At 47.2% G+C, this 14,799-nt stretch overlaps 1 protein-coding gene across 1 annotated transcript; it reads left to right on the top strand.

Moving 5' to 3' along the window:
• The first annotated feature begins 1,005 nt into the window (after nt 1-1,005).
• On the top strand, nt 1,006-6,941 carry VCPKMT (valosin containing protein lysine methyltransferase). The gene is made up of 6 exons (XM_019494074.2): nt 1,006-1,229; nt 1,494-1,604; nt 1,870-1,942; nt 3,121-3,240; nt 4,367-4,470; nt 5,835-6,941. The coding sequence occupies exons 1-6, from the start codon at nt 1,006-1,008 to the stop codon at nt 5,842-5,844; spliced, it is 642 nt and encodes a 213-aa protein (XP_019349619.2). The 3' UTR covers nt 5,845-6,941.
• The last annotated feature ends 7,858 nt before the right edge of the window (nt 6,942-14,799 follow it).

Raw genomic sequence — 14,799 nt, 5'->3', positions numbered from 1 at the left:
TCCCCGGAGGCGGAGGGGAGCTGAGCCCTGCAGTGATTTTGGACCAGTCCCTCGGTCGCCCTGGCCCAGCTGCGGGTGGGAAAGGCTGGGATCAGCGTCCCCGCTTGTCACGGGCTGGGCCTCCAGCAAGGCAGGTCGTCGGCTGCCCGCGGGGAGGCTCAGTGCCAGGGCGGCGAGGGTCACTCCAGGGGGGCCTGAGCAGCACCCGCCCAGGGCCGTGAGGGCCGTCCAGTGCTGTGAGGACCGCTCCAGTGCTGAGGGCCAGTCCCAGGGGTGCGATGGTCACTCCAGGGGTGTGAGGGTCAGTCCCAGAGGCGAGAGGGTCAGTCCCAGGGGTGTGAGGGTCAGTCCCAGAGGCGAGAGGGTCAGTCCCAAGGGCGTGAGGGTCAGTCCCAGGGGCGTGAGGGTCAGTCCCAGGGGTGTGAGGGTCACTCCTGGGGTGTGAGGGTCCGTCCCAAGGGTGTGAGGGTCCGTCCCAGGGGCGTGAGGGTCAGTCCCAGGGGTGTGAGGGTCCGTCCCAGGGGCGTGAGGGTCAGTCCCAGGGGTGTGAGGGTCCGTCCCAGGGGCGTGAGGGTCAGTCCCAGGGGTGTGAGGGTCTGTCCCAGGGGCGTGAGGGTCAGTCCCAGGGGTGTGAGGGTCAGTCCCAGGGGCGTGAGGGTCAGTCCCAGGGGTGTGAGGGTCACTTCAGGGGCGTGAGGGTCAGTCCCAGGGGTGTGAGGATCACTCCAGGGATGTGAGGCTCAGGCCCAAGGGCGTGAGGGTCACTTCAGGGGCATGAGGGTCAGTGGCAGGGGTGCAATGGTCACTCCAGGGGCGTGACAGTTCATCCCCAGGAGCAGCTCAGTCCCGTGGGCGGGGCGCTGGCGGGAGGGGCGTGGGCGGGGCTCTGGCTGGAAGGGCGTGACCAGGCCCGTGGGCGGGGCGCTGGCGGGAGGGGCGTGGCCAGGCCAGTGGGCGGGGCGCTGGCGGGAGGGGCGTGGCCAGGCCCGTGGGCGGGGCGTGGCGATGTCGGTCGGCGGGGGCGGGTGGTCGCGGGCGGTGGAGCGGCGGTCGGGGGCGGCGCTGGTGCTGGCGCAGGGCGGTGGGGGCGGGCCGGGGGCGGTGGTGTGGGACGCGGCGCTGGTGCTGGCCAAGTTCCTGGAGCGCGGCCGCCCCGCGCTGCGCCGCCGGGCCGTGCTGGAGCTGGGCGCGGGCACCGGCGCCGTCGGCATCATGGCCGCCTCACTCGGGTGCGCGGCGCCCTGGGCCCCGCGGGGGGAGGGGCAGCGCTGAGGTGGGGGAGGGGCGCAGGTGAGGGGAGGTGGGGGAGGGGCAGGGTTGAGATGGGGTGCGGTGGGGGAGCCCCCACCCGTTTGGGCCTGCCCCTGCCTGGGGGGGTCCCTGGAGCGCGCCCCCTGTGCCCAAAGCAGAGTCGCGGGGCGGGTTTCGTGCGTGTGGGTTCGGCGGCGTGTCGCGGGCGCTCGTCGTTGTGACCCCGCGCCGTCGCTTCGCAGGGCCGACGTCACGGTCACCGACCTCGAGGAGCTCCAGGACTTGCTGAAGTTGAATATCGAGACCAACAAGCATCTTCTCACAGGCTCGATTCAAGCCAAGGTACTGAAATGGTTTGTATGAGCTCTTAATTTTCGTTCAAAGTCACACGCGTTCACGTAGGCCAGCCCTCGCGCCGGGTCACGTGCTAAGCGGCCCACCAGGATCTGGTGTACGTAAGGGGGAAATGCCTGTGAGCTGTAGAGTAGATGCAGCGGTGGGAGAACTAAGCCCCAAAATCATACACATTTCTTGTTGTTGTTGTTACGTAATCCATTTTTGAACCTCTCTTTTTGTATTAACAAAGGTTTCCTTTGCATTTCTCTGTGTTTTTTCCAGGGGTGAAGATGTAACGGCATTTCTGCCTCCCCCAGATTACATCCTGATGGCCGACTGCATTTACTACGAAGAGGTAACTTCGCGACATCGATACGAGTAGTTTGCGTGGAAGGGATCGCACATCTGGGACTTGGTGCCAGCAGTTTCGCAAAATGCACTGAAATCTCTCAAAATAAATCCTACCGCGACATCTCGGTCCTTCGATCTAGAAGGAAACCGTTGAGCCATGCATTGAACAATGACTTAAAAGCTGTTGTTTTAAGACCGAGCGAGTTAAATTCTTTAACCGACTTGAAGCTATCTGGGAAAATGCCTGGCGCTGGTCTTCTTTAAGATCAATAATTCAGATCTGTTCTTCGTTTTTTTCCGTGAGGATGAAAGGTAGAAGGGAATAAGGTGCTGCTGGCTGATCCTGGAGAGCCGGTAGATATTGCTAGAGATAATGTTGACGTTGTCAGCATCGTTTCCCGTGGGGATTCGCTAGGCAGGGCAAGGGAGCGGAGGACCAGCCTGCTAAAGCGCTGTCAGGAGACCTGAACAGGGCTATGGCCAAGACCAGGAGCGAGGGGTAACGTAGGAGAATCGATACAGCTCGCCCTGCCCCGGTTCTCTTACCAGCCTCCAGCTCCTTTGAGCCTCGCGCTTACAAAGGCGCGGAGGGCTGCATAGCTCCAAACCACATCTATGAATTCAGTGAGCTTAAAATTAGTCTTTAAATTTTGAGAATAAACCTCATAACTCTTCCTCATCCTGAATACTTAAAGGAAACATAGTTCAGTAAATAAAATACCTCAAGCAGGGGTGGGCAAAATACGGCCCATGGGCCAGATGCGGCCCGCCAAGCCATTCTATCCGGCCCACGGGTCCCCTAAAAAACTTGGAAAATTAATATTTATCTGCCCCAGCTGCCTGTCATGGGGCCCTCGATGGCTTGCCAAAACTCAGTAAGCGGCCCTCCGCCCAAAATAATTGCCCGCACCTGACCTAAAGCTTAAACAGTCAAGATGATAAAGCTGACCTGCATATGTAAAGTGACCTTAATTTTCTTAACCTTCGCTTTGTAACCTTTTTTTTCTTATTTATCTCATCTGTTCTGTGGTTGTCCCGTGTCCTACATAAGAAATTAAATATAACAGCTTGAAAATCGAAACAAAAAGGGGACTGGTTCAGTGAAGGCTGTCTCTAATTACAGAATGTAGTACAAATTAAGTGAGTTTTGAAGTGACAAATACTTAACCTCTTTTTTGGCAGTCATTGGAGCCATTACTGAAGACCCTGAAAGACCTTTCAGGTCCTGATACCTGTATTATATGCTGTTATGAGCAAAGAACTATGGGTAAAAACCCTGAAATAGAGAGAAAATACTTTGAGGTAAGTATCCTTTGCAGTTTCAGTCTTAAACACCTTTTTTTGTGTACATAAGGAATGTAAATTGATTCGGGTCAGTTCTCTCACCTGTTTCTGTCGAGCAGTCAGTTTGTAGAGGGAAAATTCCACGTGACCATGGATGGAAAAAAATAGAAAAAAGTTGGTCATCAACTTCTTAAATTGCATTCTTTAATTTATTAGTAGATGGCAGCTACATGCCTAAATTAAATCTAGGTGGTTGGGTTTTTTTCCAAAGCAAATCACTAATCAATGAATTTCTCCAAGTTATAACAGGGACTGTAGGGCTGTACGTCAGTGAAGAATTTAGCCTTATATCTTGAACGCTCTGTGACAGGACAGCCAATGAAAAAGAGCGCTGAGACACAGAGAATTAGGGAAAAGAGAGGAAGGGTCTGTACATACTAATAACATCTGTGTGAAGGGAATTGTTTTAACTTCTGGATGTATTTCAGCGTGTTGGCACTAACAAAGCTTTGAGTAGCTGGGGATTTCATTACATGAGGAATACTGTTTTAATGCTGCAGGTAGATTGATACTCATGTCAGAGCCTGTACCCCCCCCAATATACACATGAAAGAGATGGGCATTTCCAGCTCAGTTCTTCACCTTTTGGATTTTTTTTTTGTCCTTGGTTTGCCAGAATCCAGACCTTTTTTTCACTTTTTGGGTAGAGAGAACAGCTTATGTTTCTTTCCACTGTTGCTTAGGAAGGTTGGGGGGAAGATGAGATGTTGGCATTACATGATGTAGTTCAATATGGTTTTATTGCTTGGAAATGAGCAACTGGAGGTTTGAGGAATTGAAATACTTTGATCAGAAGATCCAGTTTATTGATGCTTTTAAATTTTGGGAAGCAATGCCTCACTCTGGATTGGCACAGATAAATGAAAACGAATGTGCTGCTTGATGCAAATCACTTTCAGCCAGTTGTGTAAGGTGTTGGGGGAAGGCCTTGGCACATCAATACTTCGTGCCATATTGGTTCCTAATAGGCAGTTGCTTTCTGCTGAAAACTGGAGGACCTCCTGTGAAACTTCATGAAGTCTGTTGCAGATGTCAGCTGTGCTAGGAATACCTTGCTTATTACCTCTGTTGGTTTTAATGACAGCTGCTTCAGATGGACTTCGAGTTGGAAGAGATTCCCCTGGAACAGCATGATGAGGAGTATCGGAGCGAAGACATTCTTATCTTGAACATCCGAAGGAAAAAACAGTAGAGTATTTTTCCTGGCTCCTCAGATACTGTCTCTTGTCTTGCATCGTTTGTTCTGGCAGGGAGAAGATGGAGATAATGTTTAGTTACTGTTCCAAGTATCCCAGTGAATAGTAGTTACAAATAAGCTATGTATCCAGCAATCAAGACTTTTAGACTAATTACATAACAGGGTTAAGGATCCTTAATACTGCTAGGAGGAGCCACATTCATTACAGCCTGGAGACAACCAAATGGAAACCAACTTCCTTGAAGCTGTTTGTAATAACGGGAGGGTTCAAACAACAGTGCTTAACTGCAAAGGCAGTGTGGCCTGTTGGTCTCCTGAGAAGTTGAAGTGTTACCTAAATCGATAGCAATCACTGATGTAATTGTGCAAGAAAAAGGGCTTTAGCTTTCCAAATGCATAATGTTTGAGGGTGAATTTAAAAGTTAAAGCAGTGTTACAGGCCTCAACGCTCCAGTCCAGTGGGTCTCAACCTTCTTGACTTGAGGCACCACTTGGACGATGCCAGCTCTTAGTTTTCACTCTGTTTCTTATTACAGAAAAGTACAACAGCAATTCTTTTGTTGCAGAGAACTCAGAGAGACCACAACATGGCAGAATATTTTTAGCACTTTGAATTCCTATTTGAAATCTCTGGATTTATCTTGAGAATTATGCTTGTGCACCCAACAGTGCTAACATTGCATGGCACCCTGCAACGGCTTTGCAAAGATATTAAGACACCCCCAAGCAGAGAATCATTGCTGTAATCACATATGAGGGCCCCAATTTTCAGAAATTTGTGGTATTGAAAGCGAGAGGTTGTGAGATTTTAGCCACATTTTATTTGTGTGTGTGTGTGTGTAAAATCTGTCTGAAATGTATGTTCCTTTTCTGCCCCTAGGAGCTAATTCCAGTAAATCCAATCAGCCCAAAAAAGGGTACAATGATATTCAAGGGAATGATAAAGTAAGCAAAGGGCTTGTCAGTTCTTCCCACCAAGTGTTATGATAAGAAAACATAACTCAGCAGGCTTTTGTCAGTAATTCCCCCTTGTGGCTGAGGACTTCTTCTTTTCTAGTGATTACAGAATCAGATTATCTTTTCAGATGCAGAATTTTAAAGGAGACATCTAGATTCTTGCAGCTTGCTTTGCTTTGAGAATTGGGACTTACTGAATAGTTGCTTGTTTCTCTGGAAGAAAACAATAGCTGGCAAAACCTCAACTGTTAGCTCATGTCATAAAATACTTTAACGTCTTGCACTTGTCTCGAACTGCAAAGTACAGATGCTTTGGCAATGAATAGGACGTGCGTTTTATTATAGCATTTGAAAATGTTTGTCCTCTATTGAAACGCTGTCTTGGTATCTCTTGCAGGGAAACCTAGCAGATTTTAATTAATAGAAATCTCTTCTATCAACATAAAAAGAAGCTACCTCCCTCGAAACCTCTCTCCAAACTGTCCTGTGTTGTGATGTCTACAGAACATTTGGGCTGCTAAAACTCTGCATTGTTTCATAGCTGCTTTGTACTTCCCTCATCTGTTGGTATCTCTTTGTTCTTATGTGTAGATTCTGAGCTCTTTCAGGCGGGGACCAACTTTTTGTTCTGTATGTGGACAGTGGGGTTCTGGTCCTTGATCCATGTTATTGACTTGTATCCGTACAGTGCTTTGTATCTCTCCAACTATCTGCATCCATTTTCACACATTCCAGTGCCTACCCTAGTTTTGATGCTATCCATCAGATCTCTGAAAACTTGTTAGCATTGGCTAGATTTGTGTTTTAGGCCTGAATAATATAACAGACATTTTGTACTTGAAGAGTAATTTTTTTCTGGTTGTCATGACAGAATAGATACATATCTAGCATTTGAAAACAAATGGGCCATTGAAAAGCTGTGTGTTTTAAAATCTTTTTACATAATTTTTCATCACGAGATCTTTGACCAGGTTATCTGATTTCTCTGGCAACCAGCTAGAGCTCTGGAGAGAAGAGAGAGATTATAAAATAACACCACAAAGCAACTGTCTCCAAAGCTGTCTGTGACTTATCTACAGAAGGAGGGTTTGGTGTAAGGTGTAAAGAGAAACTGGGTCAGTCAGGACAGATCCATAGACAGCAGCCTCCTAAGAAGACAGCCATGATCTCTTGATACTGAGAGTGGCCTCACCATGAGAGAGTCTGAAATAGGACTTGTGTTTAACTTGACTGATGATGTCTTTTGTTACATGTATGAGACAGCGGCTTAGCTGAGAGTGCTGCGTTGGTGGTATATGACATGCTGAGTCCAAAAAACAGATTCAGGGGTTCTGTAAAGAAGCCTGCCAGAGGGGGAGAGCATGCAGGAACCCACTTTTCCCAAGAGGGAAATTCTTTGTCAAGACTGAGGTCCACTGTAAAACAATCTCAAATATCTGTGTATACTGCTCAATAAAGTATTTCTCTCATGGTGGGCCCAGGTTGGGCTCCGTGCTGCACTTAATCTGTATGTTAGTATTTATGTTGCAGTAGCATTTAGAAGGCAGGATGTCAAGCTGTTAGGTGCTGTACAAGGAGAGCAGAGACATGGTCCTTGTCTTACATGAAATGGTCCTGCTTAACTTCACATCTTTTGTTTTTAGAGGAAGTTAGCCGTGTTAGTCTGAAGTCAGGCAGAAGGTGGAGTAGGGTGGCACTTTGGCAACTAAGTCTGGAGGCATGAGCTTTTACACCAGGCCTTGACTGGCTTGAATAGATGAAGGATCAATAAAGAACAAGAACAAGGCCAACCAAACCCACGCTGGCACTGCAGCTGCCACTAGTTCGCATTTCTGGCTGAGAGGAGTCCTCGCTTGCTCCAGGCCCCGCCTGAGGGCTCTGTTGAGGTTGTTACCCTGATAAAGCTGAATAGCATGCCTTTTATTAGGCCTGTTTGCTGACTTCTGACACTGGCTTCTGTGTGATGGCTGCCCATCAAAGCATTCCTTGCATTCACTAGAGCTGCATAATCCTTGGCTCTGCAGCGAGGGCAAGGTGGCTTGTGTTCTTCTGGTAGGTGTCCTTACACAGCGTGCTCTAGTCTCAGATAAAAGGCACTCGCTCCATTAAGCTTTGTCTAAACAGAAAGTTACTGACATGGTTCTATTCATAGATGCTCCTTGTGCTGATGCTGAGTACAGCTGAGATGGGGACAGGACTTCTCAGGGCATCAGATACTCTGGTAACTGCCTGTGTGCACATTCTTTCCCTGCAGTAAGTGAAAGCAAAACTGGAGTAACTTGGCCATCTGTCATTGAATCCTGTTGCTGTGGGTTGGCTTCCTTTCTGCTGCAAGGTGGGAATGGCATATGAATTGGTGAATACTGCTGTACAGCTGATCTGTGGTAAATTCCATCACCCCCTAGTCTGGTCAGTTCCACGTCCATAATCTCCCTTAATTCTGCAGTGTCTGTTTGGGGAGGTGTACTAGTATGACTGTAACCATGTAACTTTGTAGGTCCATCTCTAAGTAGCCATTCAAGTTTAATTCTCCCATTGAAGTCTAACTCCAAGCTTTTTTTGGAAAGTCCACCTAGGGTGGCTAGGGGAACATGGAAGGTAGTAGCAATGGTAAATGAACGTGCCTCCCAAGTTGAGTGGCACTTGTGTTCTCGTCCCATAAAAGTCCTCGGTCACTCCGGTTGAATGGCAGTTTGTCAGGGTGCTAAGAGCTTCCCTGGCTAATCCAGGACTGGAAACAGCATTTTCAACAACCTTGTTTAAATGAAGTGGACTAATGTCCTTTGAAATTTTAAGTGTCACTATTTTTCTTATTGCAAGAGTTCAGCTTTCTAAAACAAAAAAAATTATTAGGAAAAGAGAGTGCGGCTCCTATAACCCCCCCTCTCCATTTAACTGCTTTTCAGCATCTATTCTTCCTCCAGTGTCTGTAACCTCCGAATTGTGATTTCCTGGTTAGAAAATAAGAAACTCTGAACACTGCTCTTTTACAGGGAGTGAGAAATTTCTGTTACACCCACCCACACTCTTTAAATGTTAAAGTACAAACGATTTCACTTGCTAACAGGGAGAGATGTTAAAACACAGCTAGCTGTTTGACAGATCTTTAAAAACTGGGTTGCAATAAAGGACTAGCCTGTCAGTGGGTGCGCCTACACTTGCGTATTAATGTGACGCAATAAACTCTGGCGCTTATGGCACCGGTGTTTATTGCTCCTTGGTTGCCGCGTCTACATGTGTGCCCAGAACCACAGCACATTGAATCGGGTCAGAGCAACCCTGGCTGGCAGGAGGCCCAGGGGGTCAGCCTGTCAGCCCAGGGCTGCTCCAACTCAGCTCAGTGAGGGGTTGACTGAGGCACAAGGGTGCTCACGTATGGGGCTAGCTGCCACTCAGGCCCCCACACTGAAGCACCCTTGTGTCCCAGCCAGCCGTTTTCCATCTACACATGCGCTGCTGCAGATTTAAAAAACTCCACAGCAGGATAGTACTTGTAAAAACAAGTACTACCCTGCTACAGAGTTTATTAGTTCACTCCAACCTAATCTTTCCTCCTCCCGAACCACCTTAGATGGGTTGCATTGCTGTTGTGACTATGGCATGGGACACGGGTGCCTCCTGTATACTTTAGTTCTGCTGTGGGGAAGCAGATTGGTTTCTGCTCCATCCATCTTGAAACTCACTTTCAGCAGGTTTAACTGACACCTTTGATTAACAATAAGTCTGGCTGCTAGAGCGTTGTCTAGCCTGGGTCTGGACCTTTTTAAAACAAGCATCGGCTAAACCTGATCAAACGAAGTGCTTTTCTCTAAGAAGAAAAGGAGGTATCCCTCAGCTAGCTTCCACAGTGGCTCTATGTATGGATTCTTCCCCCAGTGAGAAAATAAAATGCCTAGAGCATCCAAATCTGAAGCAAACTTGTAAATTAGCTTCTTCTCCAAATGCAGAATGGTAAGTGGAAGAGATTAGCAGAGCTGGGGGACACAAGTTACGCTAGCTACAGGCCCATCTGTTCTGTCTGGGTGTTAAGTAGAGAGGTGTTAAGTTGCCAAGGGCAGTATCTTCTTTTGGGCTGAAAGACAGGAGGCTCCTGTAGGCTGCTTATAAAGTGAGACCACGGCAAGGCTCCTTTCTGTCCTTTGCCTATCACAAGGTCGAGTGTCCTGCACAGCAGAAAGGAGCCAAGGTCTCTACTTTGAAACTCCCATCACTCAAACCTCACCTAAGCATGCATTCACAAAAATTTGTCACATTTTATGGTTTTTAGGCTCACTATGTTGCACTTCAAGTTTAGGGGGCTGTTTCTCAATAACCTAAATAGTAACCAACCATATCGCTGTGTAACTGAGTTGGCCTAAGGCTGCGTCTCCTCTAGCCACTCTTGGTGGCTAAACTTTAAATGTAGCCAGATGTAATGCATCGACTTGGCAGGACAGTTTGACAGTGGAAAACAACAGGAGATCAGCTATAGACATCCTTTGGATCTAGGTTGTGTGCACTGGGCCTATTCTTGAAAATAATATTTCCTTTGATTTGTGCAGAGAGAAAGGCTACTGTTTATGCTCAATAATATTGTGCATTTAACGCACACCTAAACACTAAATCGTACCTGGTTATGTACTTCGTATCAGCATGCTGCCTTCTTGCAACAGACATGGATTTATCTAAGATCCCAGGAGAGCTGTGCTGAACTCTTTGCTACCCTAACATGTACAGAAGTACCAGTACCTCAGGTAAGTCTTTGCGGGCTACCACTACCTTTGAACTGCGACAGAGGGGTTATCTCCACGGCTTCCTGTACTGCGCTGCTCTCCCTGTAGATGGCGCAGCTTCACTTCCATTGTAACAGTTCACACAACAAGTGTTTTTAAAGTAGAAACTTTGATTTGGGTTCAAGTTTAGGTGAACTAAAATCTTATAAGGGGCTCTTGCAGATCCCAGATCATTAAGAGCCGGCTGCACTTGGGCATGCTTAAACACAAACGTACATGGTTTAACCTTATTCTGAACTAGTTCTCTTTTCACTTACCTACCGGTTCCCCTCTGGGTTTATTTCCTCACTCACACCTGATGCTTTTGAGCGTGCAGCAGTGCAGCTTTTGGTGCTATAAGTAGCTGAACTAGCGCACAAATGCAAATGTCTGAGCTTTGGTTGTGACAGGCTTAAAATATATATAGTGCATCTTTGAGAGAGATTTATAACTGAAATGTGTTGTTAACAAGGGGCCATCGATTTGAATACTCTGAGATTAAATTAGCACCAGACCTTAGCTATATTAAAGCTTTTCTAGTCAAAAGTTAGTTACTACATGCAAAAGGTCATGCCAGACTGCATCCATTGCCCCTCCCCAAGACTAATGCAGATGCATCCTTCCAACCTTCCTTGAAGTTTTTCCAGTTCTGTTTTTAAAAGACATGCAGGGGGTTTGCCCAGGTGACCTTTGAGGTCTCTTCCAATTCCATGATTGTAAGACTGCTCTCTAATCAAGTCCCCAGCCTATTAACGATACAGGTGAGGTGGTAACTCAAGTACTTTGGTGCTTGTGTTCAGTGCCTGAACACCCAGATCAAGAAGGAGTTTGGCAGTGAAGCAGCTAAAATCCAGCCAATCCTATTACAGCAGCATCTATTTTTTACAGGACGTGGGGGGGGGTTTAACGTGTACCTGATTTTTCTTTTACACGTGGTACAATGTACCACATGTAACATGTTTTTCTTGATGATCTGCTCAGGTCCCTTCCGACCCTACTGACTATGAACTATGAAACTATGAACTTCTCATTTTGATACTAAATGGCTGTGGCAAAAATTAATTGCACAAATAAGACACTTGCTTTTCCTTACTTCCCCATTTATCACCTGTTTGCTGGTGCTGTCATTGAGAATCGTTAGCTTTTTCACTTAAATACTCTTGTTTTATGCAGCAGGTGATATGGAGGATTTTGTGCCATCTCAGTATTGGCATCTGAGGAAACGCAAGGCTTAAAATGCAGCATGGCTTGCGAAAGATGCAAGAATATGTCTGCTTACCAAGATCACTTTAAAGACTTTGATCCAGGAGCACGCAGATGGCAGAGGATGGAAGGAAAACTGTAGAGAAGGAGGTTGGGACTGGGTTCGGTTGTTCGCTTTTTGTTTTTGGAATCCTGTTCGATCAGTTCAACAATAAATATCTCAGGATGAGATGTTTTGTGCATGGGTCCCAATTTAGCAAAGCAGTTCAACTTACATCCCTAAGTGAGCAAAACACTCAGGACGTGGTGAAGTGCTCTGCCAAATCTGAACTTTGTTTGGACTGATTATCAGAGGCAGTTGATACCCAGTTCTCAGTGACTTCATCTGGCCCTGAAGATATGCAGCCTCACATAGGATTGGGCTTACCAAAAATGCAAACCATGAACTACTGCAGTGTGTCTCTGGGACTGGAAATGTGGCACCAGGCGCTAGACTGTGTCATGACTGACAGGTGCACTGATGCAAGAAGATGCAGCTGTCTGCTCCCTTCCTGCCTCCAGCAAGTGCCCACGTACATGGCATCTTCCTGGTACTGCACATACTGCACATGGATGTAGTCCCATCTACACTGGTTTCATTCTCTTCTATTTCCATCCATTTTTGTACATGCCCACCTCTTCCTGTACTGGGTCAGGAAATGACTTGTGCCATCAGCAGTTTGGTTTGTTTTTAATAAAAGTCTTTCTGCCTCAAACTTTTATACTGTAGCCTCTCACCCTAGTGCCTGATCACCTTCCAGAGTAGCAATAGTGAAGCCCTTTGTGCATGTCAGAGTCTATACCTCTTTGCCCTTTCTGGGATCAGTATGAATCAGTGGGTTTAGGTTGTTTAGATTTTATTAATTTCTTCCATTTATGTTGTTTTGGAGCATTTTTTTTGATGGGCTGGAGTTAAAAAGGGGCTGTCCCCATTGGGACTCCCATTAGAAAAACATCTCTTTAGAACTACACATTATTAAAAGCAGAATATATTAAATACTTCCAGCGTAAGTTCCTGGTTATGTTCAAAAGCTGAGTAGGTTTATTTGCTTCATGTTTTGCTAACACGGGGTTACTGGTGTGGGTTGTTCACAGAGAAGTTTGTTTCACTGCTTTCATTGTTTGTCTGCTTGCTCATGTTTTCCTTTAGATCAGAGGTGGGCAAAATACAGCCCCTGGGCCATATCTGGCCTGCCAGTTGATCCTATCTGGCCACTGCCAGGAGTCTGAGGAGGGAGGGCTGCCCAGACTCCTCCACTCCACCACTTCCATCCCCTCGCCCACCCGGCAACCTGTTGGCGCTGCGCAGGCCTGGCACCATGTCCACCAGCAGCCAGGCCTGCACAGGATCGGGTGCATTGCAGCGTGCTGCATAGCCGTCCTGCCCGCTGCAATGAGGCTGCCGCAGCAACACTAGGAGGTGAGTCTGTGCCAGCCATGGGGTGGGGGCTTGACTTAGGGCAGCCCCCCCAGGCTTTCCTGGTGTGGTGCAGCGGCAGCTGCTCATTGTGGTGGGCAGGATGCAGCAGTGGTGCACTGCATTGTGCCCTGTCCTGTGCAGGCAGGACTGCAGTGCCATCAGGTAGGCAGGCAGGCAGGGGACGGATGCTGGGGGTGGTGAAGGACTCTGTGCACTGCATGGCCTGGCCCAGTCCTGGCTGCAGCTGTGTGGGTGTAGCTCTTCCTCCTCAGGTTCATGTCGGGCCAGATAAGATCACTTGGCTTCTCCCCAGCAGTTCATCAAAACTCATTAAGTGGCCCTCCAGCCCAGATAATTGCCCGCCCCGCCTTAGATGGTTAGGTATTGGGTGCAGGATCTTTTCTTCCTTTTGTGTTACGCAGCCCCCGTAGTAGCATGATTGCCACTGGATGGTGCCACAATACGGAGAGCTGTCAGTTCTTGCCAAATGTTGGCTGGTTTGGGGCTTGTAAACCACAGACACTGCCTTCCTCTCTGGTGTAGCACCTACCGGGTTAGTTTCTAACCAGCTAGTTGACTTAGAGCACCTGGTTGGTTAGCTTCTAAAACGTGTGCTAAGGCTCTTTGGAGAAATATGGCTCAGTTTCTTTTCCAGAGCTCTCTCCACTCATTGGAAGGTAAAGTGAAAGGAAAACTAGTTTGGTGGGATGTAGATGCCAAGGTTGTAGCCATCTGTACGAGACACATTGCTAATGCTTCAGGAATGGCAGGCATATTACATTTGGATTCGGATCAAAGTCTGCCTTGGCAGGTGGCTCCCTCTCACTTATGCTTTTTGAGCAACACCAGGCTTGTCTCCTAGTGACAGTAATGTAAATGGCTTTGGCATGTCCTGCTTCTGATCCTTGCCTATATTATTTATCCTCCGCTCCTGTGGTTAACATAGCCTTTAAGTTCCAGTTACCTAAGGCAAAGAGAAGAGAATGACGCCCTACAAATGCAGCTCTGAGTCTCCATGTGAACGCTGTCTAAAGCATCCTAGGTAACTCCCTGGCAGTGAGAACCAGCCACAGGATCTGCCATGTGCTTTTCTGTCTTGGTAGCTCTCAGTAGTTGTAGCTTCAGTGACTTGCAAATGCCAGGGGTATGGCGAGATGTATTGGAATATGGCTTTGGCGGGGAAAATCAGTTGTGATAAAGATCTGAAACGTGCATAGCACTGGATTTGATTGCATGGCGTGATTCTTCCTAGGTAGAATACAGGGGGAATTAAAAAGGGTGACAATTACTTGATTTGCTGCTAAGACTGGAAAGCGAGTTCTTTTCCATAGGCTAAGGAATGGCCTTTGGATCAGGCGGCCTGCGATCACTTCACGTGCAAGGTCCTTGAGCTAACAGGGTGTTCAAAACAGCGTGTGACTACAAAAATATTAACACAGCAGGATCGTGACTTTAAAGAAGCCACCAGGGCTCCTTTCAAGGGTATCCTTCTCTCATTTGGGTTCTATCTTTAAGTAACTTTTCATTGTTTCTGTGGCATGCAGATTGGCGTGCTTTCGGGTTAGGAGTGAGACTTCTTATTTTGGGCATGGAGGAGTTGTGGAAAGAGACCATTTGTCATGAAAGGTTGGACCTTACTCCCACTGATTTTAATTGGAAATATGATTGAGTCCTCAATCAACAGGAAAATTATTTAATAACTCTGTAATTGCTTCATTTATTTGCAGTAAGCTTGCAATTTAGTGCTTTGCTTTACTTGTGTTATTTCCTTTAGCTCATATGGAGAATTTTTGCGAATGTTACAGTAACTTTGTAAGGGCACGCGGTGTAAGTTATAAAGCTAGCAGTGCATGCTAACGTTTCAATCAATATTTGCATTCTGTACGTCTTAGGTGTCCTGTTGAAACAAAGGAGAGACTTAATGAGCGGAGATTGAACATTCGTATATG

This window comes from Alligator mississippiensis, chromosome 2 (assembly GCF_030867095.1).
Source record: "Alligator mississippiensis isolate rAllMis1 chromosome 2, rAllMis1, whole genome shotgun sequence".
Taxonomy (NCBI): domain Eukaryota; kingdom Metazoa; phylum Chordata; order Crocodylia; family Alligatoridae; genus Alligator; species Alligator mississippiensis.
Note: the sequence above shows the minus strand (reverse complement) of the source record. Positions and strands in the feature narration are given on the sequence as shown.

What these genes read in the sequence shown, in the direction of transcription:
- VCPKMT (XM_019494074.2), top strand. Translation starts at nt 1,006, where the DNA reads ATGTCGGTCGGCGGGGGCGGGTGGTCGCGGGCGGTGGAGCGGCGGTCG. An exon ending in ACTGCATTTACTACGAAGAG is followed by an intron (nt 1,943 to 3,120) that starts GTAACTTCGCGA and finishes CTTTTTTGGCAG; the next exon opens with TCATTGGAGCCATTACTGAA. An exon ending in TAGAGAGAAAATACTTTGAG is followed by an intron (nt 3,241 to 4,366) that starts GTAAGTATCCTT and finishes TTTTAATGACAG; the next exon opens with CTGCTTCAGATGGACTTCGA.